Source organism: Macaca nemestrina, chromosome 2 (genome assembly GCF_043159975.1).
Source record: "Macaca nemestrina isolate mMacNem1 chromosome 2, mMacNem.hap1, whole genome shotgun sequence".
Lineage (NCBI taxonomy): Eukaryota > Metazoa > Chordata > Mammalia > Primates > Cercopithecidae > Macaca > Macaca nemestrina.
Window position 1 is genome coordinate 80,177,861 of NC_092126.1, and position 12,212 is coordinate 80,190,072.

The 12,212-nt window shown below is 38.4% G+C and overlaps 1 protein-coding gene across 5 annotated transcripts in view; it reads right to left on the reverse strand.

Moving 5' to 3' along the window:
- LOC105466139 (WD repeat domain 49) overlaps positions 1–12,212 on the reverse strand; it is a 189,786-nt gene that overhangs the window by 137,993 nt on the left and 39,581 nt on the right. For all 5 annotated transcript variants that reach the window (XR_011619876.1, XM_071091202.1, XM_071091203.1 and 2 more), the window contains exons 6-7: positions 3,220–3,387; positions 1,022–1,170 (exon numbers count right to left, since the gene is read on the reverse strand). Coding sequence is in view for 4 of the 5 variants with exons in the window: in XM_071091202.1 (XP_070947303.1) it covers positions 1,022–1,170; positions 3,220–3,387 (317 nt within the window). In the remaining variant the exon portion in view is untranslated. The remainder of the gene's footprint in view (positions 1–1,021; positions 1,171–3,219; positions 3,388–12,212) is intronic.

Sequence of the window (12,212 nt, forward strand, 5' to 3'; positions counted from 1 at the left end):
AGCAGTAGCAGCTGAGATGGAGAGGTGAAACTGATCAACATATTTTGATGATAAAATCAACAGGAATTGGCAGTTGATTGTTGAAGTTCAAGAAAAAGTTTACATGCTAGGTAATACAGTAAAATAAGTAAGTTTGGTAGAATTTATGGTGGTTAATTTTGGTAGAATTTTTGGTAGAATTTATGGGGTGTGGCTAAGGAGTGGAAGATGAATTTCTATGTAATTTATGTTTGCATATATTTTCGAATACACCAAAAACTTATATTCACTCAAAGAGTCTCAAAGACTATCATCAGTCACTTTATATGCACCCTCCTCTTCATAACCAACTATCTTGAAATCTATCATGTTAACTGGATCTTTAAGTTGGGCATTAAATAAGATTGAAATTTTACCAAGGAACAAAAGTCAAGACTCAGAGAAGGAGAAATTTGCCTAAGTGGATATAAGTGATAAATAGTGTTGTCAGGATTCAACCTGGACTCTATGACTCCAGTGCCATATTTTTTCCACCATATTTAAAATATCCCATCAATATCATAAAACAGAGATGAACTGATATATTTAATTAAAAGGTTCTTAATGTGTTTGATATTCTTCAGATTAACTTCAATTTCTAATTAACTGAGTCTCTTCAATACCAAAGCAATAATATCTAATTGACTATGCCTGGCCACTATCCTTATCAAAGCAACATTTCATTTTCTGTTTTTTCTATTGAATTTGTGAGAACATTGGAAGCTGTCAAGGTGTGACATATTGAGAGTCCAATGAAGATTAAATCCCTGAGTACGTGATTTGAAAAAATTTAATGAAATACTTTGCCCAGTTGTCTAGGACTACTGTTAAGTAACCATCAACCAACACCTTTTCCAAATATAGATTTCCCAAAAACGTAAGTAGCTAGCCAGTCTATTTTAAAAACTGACACAATCTCTCAGAGAAATTCAGATCCCAGAGTTGATTTGGGTAGGAACCAGGGAAGCAAAACTAAATTAATTAAAAGAACAATGTTACTTACTTTATCCTGGGAGAAGCTGAAAAGTTGTTTTCTTTCCACAAAGAATTGGACGGCTATTACACTGGCTGAGTGGCCCCAAAGGACACCCACTGGTTTAGAGACAACATAGGGATTCCAAAGGCAAACTTTATTGTTAATGCCAGCAGTTGCTAATCAGAATTAGAAAGAAAAAAAAGTTTAGTAGCATAAATAGCCCACAGCATTTTCTTTGTGAAATGAGTTTACCGTATAACTGTAGCTTGATAAATGTCAACTGTAGATTGACTAATGCACCCTGTTTTGCCGTTGTCTAACTAGACCAGGCTAATAGGGCATGAGTTCTGTCAATGGAAATAGTTGAAATGGAGGGAGTAGGGAAGAAAAAATTCATGAAGGGGAAAAGGCTACGTATGAGGTGAAAGAAAACATATAGTCCCATTTAGAAACCAACCAACAGCCCAACCAGGAAGGGACAGAATCCTTCTTTCTAATCCTGATATTTCCCCTCTCCAGCCAGCTTCACCTAGAAATGTAGGCAGTGTTAAAGTTATCCCAAGTGTAAGAAAGAAAGAAAACAATGTTGAAAGTTCACAAATTAATTAAAAAGTATAAAAAGACAAATTATCAAATAATCAAGTACAGTCATGCATTTCATAACATTTCAGTCAATAGCATACAGCATATACAAATATGGTCCCATGAGACTATAATAATATGGTATTTTTACTGTACCTTTTATATGTTTAGATACATAAATACCATTGTGTTACAGTTGTCTACAGTGTTTAGTAAGTCACATGATATAGAAGTTTGTAGCCTAGGAGCAATAGGCTATAGCATATAGCTTAGCTGTGTAGTAGGCTACACCATCTCTTTGTGTAAGTACACTCTGTGATGTTCACACAATGGAAAATCACCTAATGATGCCTTTCTATCCCCATCATTAAGCAATGCACGACTGTATGTGCAAGCAAACAAGCAGCACAAATATACTTTTGACCTGCTTTATTAATGGAATAAGATATTTTTGAACATCAATCAGTTATATTTAGGGAGCTCTTCAAGAGCAGGAAATGTATCTATTCAATACAACACAATACTCTTTGTTGCTTCCTAGTTTAGGGCCAGTTGTGGAGCTGAACTTAATCATCCTTATTTTTTCCAGCACCATAGCAGGTACAAAGTAATTATTATTCTACAGAGATTGAAATGATTAACCAATCAATGTATTAAATAGTTGCTATTTGAGTCCTTGCCAAAATGAGTCACCAACTCCTCTATCCTTCTCTAATAAATCTACAGTACTCCTTGAAGATTTGATGTTGGCATATTCATGAATTCATATTCAAGGTATCTGTTACTGTGATTGTCAGGTATTATTTTGGGAATTTTATGGACACAGCTCCTTAGCTAATATTAATACTCTTTGTATGAATGACAACTATTGAATGTGAGTTAATATGACCCATTCTGTAGACCATTTTCATGCTCTGTAACTACCCTATTAATTTTTCAATAATACATCTATACTTCATTTTTATGTTTGAACTAATATCAATATGTATATCAAATTATCAGCTTTCAGAATATCTAAATTTTTAATTTAAATAGTTAATGCCTGAGAAACTTTATATTTCCTCAGCTAAAATATACTTCTTTTTTACATCGAAAGAACTCCCCTCTAGTAAACAAACCTAGGATAATCTGAACATTTTCAAAAATCATTAGAGATTGTATTCTGAAAGGTAATTGAAAAACAGTCTATATTTTGCAGTTCCCTTGTGTATGGATGTGTGTGTGTGTGTGTGTGTGTGTGTGTGTGTGTGTGTGTGCATGCGCTGGTAGTGGTAGCTGTAGTAGTAGCAATGAAAAAATGCATTTGTTTGGGTGGAGCATTTGGTGGTGTTAGGAAGATGGCAGAATGGCAGATGCTGCACAAACTGTCTTCCTTCTCTGTATCATTTTACACCCTTCACCAATTGTAATAAAAAAGACTCATTAAAGCATTGGGCACTTTCTCATATTTTTACCCCAATGTAGTTCATATACACTGCCCGTCATAATGCATCATTATCAGACATTCTCAGGCAATAAAATGTGAGCTGCTCAAGATGGTCTCTCTAGCAATAAAACAACAAGGTGGAGAAGGCTCCATGCATACAAATGCACCCCAGACTATTTATGAGGCCCTCATAGTTATCAAGATTTATTTTACCTACCAATTAAATTGAGCCGAGAGTGATAATCAAAAGCATGAATGCCCTGGGCAATGTTGAAGGATGTCATATGAAGATGCTTTTTTGATTTCTCTCTCCAAGCTAGCACCACACTCTTTGTATTGCTGGTTGTACTGGAAATGATAGCATCTAAAGATGCATTGTAAGTAACTAATAAAAAATTAAAAAGAGAAAAACAATCTTTAGTTGATTCTTCACAAGATATTAGTAAAATGGAGCTGTTTTAACATGTAAAGTTAAAAATTAAACTCAAACTATGATGATACAAACTGACACTTAAAAAACACCTCACAAACCCCTTCTCCCACCTCCCACAAAACAATTCCATTGAGAAGTTACAGGAAATTCTACATTCTGACTTTGCCCCCAATCTAGAGATATCTTGAAGTTTTAAAAATTGGAACACAGGGCACGAAACAATGTTAATCACAATAATCATATGGGGTTCTGAAGCTGTAAGATGAGTAATTGGCCAAATTCCTATGTTCCTCCTCCTGGGTCTGGGACAAGCAGGAGCTTATCAACCATCTGCTGCTCCCCAAAGGTCCAGCTCATGCCTAAACAGTGGTTTATTTAAATTTTGACTGATCTAAACTGTTGGAGAGTGAAATGGCCAGGACTCAACTCCTTGCCAAGATTCACAAACAAAGCTACAGGCTCAGGTCAAAGTGGCTCTTCTGCATTCCTGATGAGCCAGTGCCAGACATTGTGGAGCAAATTCACACTTTCCAAGCAAGGATAAAGATCCTACTACCTTTTGTTAGGAGAACCTTGCCATTACTCTCACACCTACAGGCTCCAGAAGGCCAATGAACAGCCATAGCTGCTCTTTGATCAACTTGAAACCACCATGCCCTCTGTGGTTAGGCAGAAGTTCTCTTTGGCATTGTGCTCAATTATTTGTGTCCCACAGTTGGAGGATTTCTGATTTGACCTCAAGATCAAATTCCTGCCCCACACAAAGAGGAATGCTTGCTTTATAAAGCTTAAGGGAAGTTTTTTTTAGTAGAATGGCTCAGAAATATTTGTGATCAATTTATTACGTAGAATCAGGGGTAACGTATTCTGGGGAGTCAATTCTCAATGGATTGCTAGCATTTCTGCACTTCTTGTGAAGCTAAGAACTCACTGCCCTTTGTTCTGGATTATCTTTTCAAAGAGTTTTTATTTGCATAGCAAACGGCCATAGAATGTAAAGATAGCATCTCCCTTTGCCCAGAATAATAAAGATAATGTCTTCCTCTGGAGCAAAAGTTAGGCATGCCTTCTGTCCAACATAAAAGATTCAGATTCCTTAGGTTTGGGGTTCCTTTACTGTAATGGAATACAGTGCCTGTGCAGGGATTTGTCTGGGCCCATCTGCATTGCCTCTGTGGACTTGATGGCCAGGGAAACTGAAATATATGTGATGATATTTATGCTGTTGCTCTCCTGAGAATAATAGTCTTTTTTTCTCTCTGACATGGAAGTCTTATGTCCTCTGTCATTGTAAGATTTTTAACGTTTCTCTCTCCAAGTAAGCATCACAATATTTGTATTGCTCATTATGCTGGAAATGGTAAGCAAACTTGTTAATAGGTAACTAGAAAATAACATAAAAGTTTAGACCCTTCACAGTTCTTAATGGGCACTGCTATGGTCTGAATGCTTGTATTTCTGGCCTTCTCCCCACCCCCCAACCACCTAATTCATATGTTGAAACCTTCACCCACAAGATGATGATACAAGGAGGTGGAAATTTTGAAAGGTAATTAGGTCAGGAGAGTAGAACATTCAAGAATGGGACGAATGCCCTTATAAAGGAGGTCCAAGGAAGCTTGTCTGCCCCTTCTGCTATGTGAGGGCACAGGTGGAAGGCACTGTCTAGGAAGCAGAAAGTAGGTCCCCACCAGACAGCAAATCTGACGGTGCCTTAATCTTTGACTCCCAGCCTCCAGAACTATGAGAATAAATTTCTGCTTCATAAAAAGAGCATCCCTTATTAAAGAGTTAAAAACAGTATCCAGTTTTACTATTTTGGTATGATAACTTAATTTGCTGTGAGTGTGTGTGTGTGTGTGTGTGTATACATATACATATAGAGTATATATACACACATATATTTGTAATACGCGTATGTGTGTGTATATATATGTACACACACACACATAGGTATTTACACATTTCCAATTACTAAAGGCAAGAAAGTTCTGAGAAGCAGGAAAATAGCTCAATGCATTCCTTTTCCTCTTACATATTCAATTGGGCTGTCTCTAAATGTAACTAGATTTATTCATTCAAGAGCTCATATTGATATGTAAACAGTTTGATTTAGAAAATTTCATAGCTATCTCCCTAGGAAATAAATGGCTTAACACAACCAATTTATAACTAAATTAATGAAGTTGAGACTATTCAATGTGTCATTTACAGATATCGTCTCTCAAAACATGGCATTCAATCCTCAAAGATGTATTGGGCATCTACAATGTGTTCTGTGCTATGATAAAGATAACAAGGAAAGAAATAGACTAGACGCAGCCTGGACTTCAATTATATGGCCCCAAACTTGGAAGAAAAAACATGTAAATCAAACAATTAGAGACAATTTTAGCACATCATAAAGTGATAAATTGAATGATACAAAATGTATAACAGAATTTCAAAGAAGAAAGAAATCAGTGTGCCTTTCAGCGTTTAAGAGACATTTGGTGAATGTTGACAAAAAGCATTTCAATAGATGAGAGGCCATTACAAATCACCTGTGTGGGAAACAAAAGGTAAACTCCAGAATTGAGAGTTGAAAAAGAGCTAATCTACTTCTATATCTCATAGGTAAAGAAATAGAGATTCATCCACACAGTTTCAATGATTTGCCAAAGTCAGCAAGTAATTGTCAAACTCAGGTCTGAAGTTCTGAGATTAACTCTTAAGTTTGGTGTTATGACATGCAATATTATAAATCGAAGCTTAGGACACTAGTATTTGGCAGAGCCAGAGTACAAATTCAGAATACAGGGCCTGATCTCTTGACTACGGGAACGCGGCTTCTCAAATTTCAACATGCACACAACTCACCATGTGAAAATGCAGATTCTCATTCAATGTAAACCTGAGACTCTGCATTTCTCATATCCCCAGGTGTTGCTCCTGATGCTCTCTGAGAACCACACAAAGTAGCAAAGCACTAGAATGCAAGTGTTGCCATTATTTTATACTCTAGAGAGTATATGAATCCATAGTTCTTAAAATTTGGGAGGTCGAACATCCCTTTGGGAATCTTATGAAAACTGTAGACCCTCTCCATCAGAAAGGTATACATGCACACAAAATTTTATATAAAATATCATGATCTTGAGAACCTCCTCACTATACTCATAAAGCCCAACCATAATAGTTCTGAGGAACTTAGGTGATAAACCTCCAGCCACAGGTAATTTTGGAGTGAGAAATTATTCTTCACCTGCTTCCTCAAGTGGTTCTTAAAATTTCTATTACTAATGATGTACGTCCTTTGTGTTAGTCAATACCCACTTTAGGCTCCTCTTTTAAGCTTCCACTTCTTTAATGTAAATGAGTGTAACTGGCCCTTGATACTGGCATACTGCTAGTAGCAGATTATTTCTAAGAGGAAAATAAAGAGAGAATGGGATACAAAGGAGACATTCAGAAAGGGGACCAGAGTAGAGCTGGCTTACAGAGCTGGCTCACAGAATAATTCACTGGGAAGTGTGTCATGAAACACAAAAGTGCTGCCAAAGGCCAAAATGGTCTGTTTCTCCACTCTGCCTAGAATTTACCTGGATAGTGTTATAAAGGTAGAGAGGACAGTGACCCCTTTCCTCCTCATGATAAATGTCATGGCCAATACCCCTATAACCAAAGACAGGTTAACAAGAGAAAAGCACAAAAAATTCATTTGATCATAGATTTACATGACACAGGAACCTTCAGAATGAAGACCCAAAGATATACAAGACACTGTCCATTTTTATACTTAGGTTCTATGACACAGGGAGAGCCATGTAGAAATGTGACTGGGAAAAAGGAATATGCGTTAATGGAAATAGACTGGGTGGAAAACCCAGCAAGTTTTGTCTGTTCAGATTCTTCTTGACTTCTCTATACGGCATTCCTTTCTCCTGGGTATGGGGTAGGACCACTCTAGAATGAGGGATGTCATTCCATTTCTTTATGGTCAGGTGTTACACTAAAAGTAGGGGAATGTTAGAATAATATTTTTAGACTTTACGGCTACCTTTGCGGAAAAGGAGTTCTAGCTTCTATGACCTGGCTCAGGAAAGAATGAGCAGGAGAGACAGACGGGCAGGAGAAGGTCAGAGAAAGACTTTGCTCTGGAGGCTGCTTCTGAGGTTTTCATTTTTGGGTATCATTTTCAGAGCCCCAACAGTACGTTTATTGCTTATCCCCCATATGGAATTTCTCTTTGACCTATGACTACTTTAAATAATTATTGGATTATTTTTTGAATCGCTCCCATGTACAAGTACCACTCTGGGTGCTCCCACCCTATAATAATCTTTAGTGGGTAAATTATTCCAAGTTTCCTAATGAGAAGATAGCAATCTGAAAGCCAACTTGCTCCAGGGCACAAAGCTAATTGGAGGTTGGAGAAGAGATTGAACCCAGTCCTGTTTGGCTGTCAACTCTCCTTTCCTGTGCTATTGCCTCCATCTTTTGTACTAAGCCTCACTGCGATGTGTATCACAGGTCCAGACCTGGGGTTCTTCTTATTAGCAACTACCTTTCTGTTCCCATACCCTCAATACCAGACCAAGCTCCTAATTTGTCTTGAGTCTTCCCTTCCCTGATCACTTCACTCTGATCCCCAAGGGAACAGTATTTCTATGTCCTCCTTGGTCTCTCTCATCGTTTTCCCTCCTTTCTTCTTAATAAAAGGAAGGAAGAAAGGAAAAAAGGGAGGGAGGGAGGAAAAAAGAGAGGGAGGGAGGAAAAAAGGGAGGGAGAGAGGAAGAGAAAGAAAGGCAAGGATCTGGGAAGTAATTCATTTCTATAAAGGAGAATCATTTAAGTTTTATTAGAGAGCAATTAATTTCAGGGACATAAAGTCCCATGATTACCTGCTGCACTACTACTACTACTGTACTAGAAGTTGCAATAGTATAAAATCTGATGGCAATGATTCTCATTCAGGAAGCAGCCTCACTGAAAATATTCTCTTTGTTTACAAAAAAGGCTTATTATAACCTGACACTCAGTCAAACAATATTATAAGACCTAAACTATACAACATAATACTACAATTATATCTTCAAATGCATGGAAATCCCATAATATAATTACAATACAATCATAATAAAATATTCCTACCCAGAAAATTACTTCGTCATGTGTTTCCCCATTTCATCCAACTATCATCTTTAGTTTTCAGGTTATAAAGAAATACATAGAAGGAAGTGTATGCTGCTCTGGCATCCGAAGTATTGCTTTATGATTTAAATCTCCAGGTTACAAAACGACATTTATGGGCCTGAAGTGTTACATATTGGAGGCTCAACAATTCACACTTAATGTCTAAACCAAGATACAACTTGTTTCTGATTAAATTGTAGAATGCCAGAGTTCTTGGGAATGCCTGAGTAAAAGGTGAGAGAAAAGCCATTTCCTTAAAATCAAATTGTCTGATAAATAAAAATGTTTTTCTCATTTCTTGAATTGAGGTAAGGAAATGATAGGTTATGATGGAAAAGTTTTAAAAACATCAAGCTAAGGAATAGGATAAGCTGGTAAAATAAATGATTTCTTGTTCATATTCTCAGTAAGTTTTGGAATTGGTAGAGGAAAATATTTTAAAATTACTTTTATATAACATCATAGAGAAAAAAACAACTTGATTATATTTGTCCGTTAAGATGCTGACTTTCAACTCTTTAATTCTCTTGCCACACAGTCATAAAAAAAGATATTAAGGAACCCTGCCATTGATCTGTGTCCTCATGTGTGCTGTCAAAATGACCCTCTGTAACAGCAATTAGTTAATGTGGGAAAGTGATTTGAAAATGAAAGGTGATACCTAAAAACTAAGTAAGTAATGCTTAGTAAGTAAGTAACGCTATTAAGTGCACTTAGAGTAAGATAAAATATGGCACTCTATAACGTTTGCCAACTGACAGACATTGTGGCAGGGTAGGAAAGAAGACTCCACCAATTCTCCCCTCTACCCAGGCAAGGACAACAAGTTAACAATCTACACAGAAAAAACATTTTTATACAAAACAAAAATTAGGTGAGCCCTCATTGTACCTGGTTTTCACTTCATATCATTGAAAGAAGCACTGAAGAGATAGAAAAAAAAAAAAAAAAAAAAAAAAAACAGTCCTGAATCACTAATGCCACCCTTCCCCACCCCTAGCAGCAGCTGTGTGGTGCTGAGAGCTTCTCTGGGAACTGGGGGAGAAAGAGCACAGCAATTGTGTGGCATTGAACTCTGTGCGTCCTGGTAGAGCAGAAAGGAAACCTGGACCAAACTCAACTGATGCCCACCCACAGAGGGAACCTTAGCAGAGGGGAATCACCCAGCCCAGGGGTCTGACCTTGAGCACCAGTAAACCTCACCACTGAGGGCTACAGAACACTTTGTCTCCAAATAAACTTGAAATGCCATAAAGTTCTAGGCTATGAAGACTGCAACTCATAAGTGAGTCCTTGTGAGGAACTAGGCCCAGAAACAATGGACTGAGGGGACACGACATACTGAGACACCAGCTGGGGCGGCCAAGGGAGGGCTGGCATCACCCTCTCTTAACCCTAGGCTGCAGAGCTCACAGCTCCAAAACAGGTGCCTTCCTTTCACTTGAGGAGCGGAGAGGGAAGAGTGGGGAGGGCTTTGCCTTGCATCTAGGATATCAGCTCAGCCATAGCAGGAGAGGGCATTGGTTAGAGTTGTAAGGCCCCCAACCCAGGCCCTCATTCCTGGATGACACTTCTACACAACCTGGGCCAGAAGGGAACCCACTACCTTGAAGGAAAGGAGCCATTCCTGGCAGCATTCATCACCTGTTAACTGAAGAGCCCTCGTCCCCTGATGCAATATTCAGGTATTACATCGAGGGCTTTGGATGAGCCTCTGAGACTTGCTGGCTTCAGGTGAGACTCGGCATATTACTAGCTGTGGAGGCTATGGGGAAAAATTCCTCCTGCTTGAGAAAAGCAGAGGGAAAAGTAAAGGGGACTTTGTCTTGCACCTTAGGTACCAGCATGGCCACAGGGGTGTAGAGCACCCAAGCAGGCTCTTAGCTGACCCCAATTCCAAGACTTGACTCTTGGATGGAATTTCTGACCTGCCTTTGTCCAGAGAGGAGTCCACTGCCCTGAAGGGTAAGCCCCGGGTCAGGCAGCATTCAGACAAGCTGACTTAAGAAACAGTTGGCCATTAGGGAACATCAACAGTAGTCTGGAAGTACTCTTCTTGGCCTGGGGGAGCAGTGGCTACAGGGTGAGGCTTCTCTGCCTTTGGAAAAAGGAGTAAAGAGTGGGAAGAACTGCATCTTGTTGTTTGAGTGCCAGCTCAGCTGCAATAAGAGAACACCAGGTAGACTTCTAAAGTTTTTGACTCTAGTCCCTGACTTGCAGATGGCATTTTGGGACCCACCCAGGAGCTGGGGGACCTTGCTGCCCTAAAGGCAAAGACACAGGCCTGGCTGGATTTGCCACTGGCTTATTGCAGAGCCCCAGGGCCTTGAGTGAACATAGGCAGTAGCCAGGGAGTAGTTAAAGCAGGTCTTGAGTGAGACCTAGCGCTGGGCTGGCTTCAGGTCTGACCTAGCACAGTCACAGTAGTGGTGGCCACTGGAGTGCTTGTGTCACTCCACCCCCAGCTTTAGGTGGCTCAGAACACAGAGAGAGAGAGACTTTGTATGTTTGGGAGAAAGTAAGGGAGAGAACAAGAGTCTCTGGTAATCCAGAGAATTTTCCCAGATCAAGTCTGAGGTCTGAAATGCTAAGAATACTTTAATCAGAAAGAAAAGGACATTCATGGGCAATGAATAGTCACCTGAAGGTACAAAACTCACTGGTGACAGTAAGTGCACAGAAAACCACAGAATATCCTAACACTGTAACTGTGCTGTATAAACTACTCTTATCTGAAATAGAAAGACTAAATGATGAACCAATCAATACTAATAACTATGACTTTTCAAGGCATAGTACAATAAGATATAAATAGAAATAACAAAAAGATAAAAAGCAGAGGGACGAAGTTAAAGTGTAGAGTTTTGATTAGTTTTCTTTGTGTTTCTTCATGCAAATAGTGTTCTCAGCTTAAAATAATGGGTTATACGATAGTATTTACAAGTCTCATGGTAGCCTCAAACCAAAAAACATATGAATATACAAAGAAAAGCAAGAAACTAAATCATATCACCAGAGACAACCACCTTCATTAGAGGAACATAAGGAGGAAAGAGAGAAGGAAGAGAAAACCAGATAACAAATCACAAAATGGCAGGAGTAAGTTTTTACTCACCATTAATAATATTGAATATAAATGGATTAAACTCTTTAATCAAAGACACAGACTGGCTGAATAGGCAAAAAAACAACATGCATTGATATGTGATCTTCAAGAAATACACTTCACTTATAAAGGCACACATAGACTGAAACATGGAAGATAAAAGGGATGAAAGAGATATTCCATGTCAATGAAAACCAAAAAAGAGTAGGAGTCACTATACTTTTATCACACATAATGGATTTCAAGATAAAAACTATAAGAAGATACAAAGAACATCACCATGTAATGATAAAGGGGTCAATTCAGCAAGAGGATATAAAAAACTTTAAACATAAACGCACCCACCATGGGAGCACTTTGATATATAAGGCAAATATTATTAGAGCTGAAGAGAGAGATAGGCCTCGATACAATAATATCTGGAGACCTCAACACCCCACTTTCAGCACTGGACAGAACTTCTGGAAAGAAAATCAACAAACATCACACTTAATCT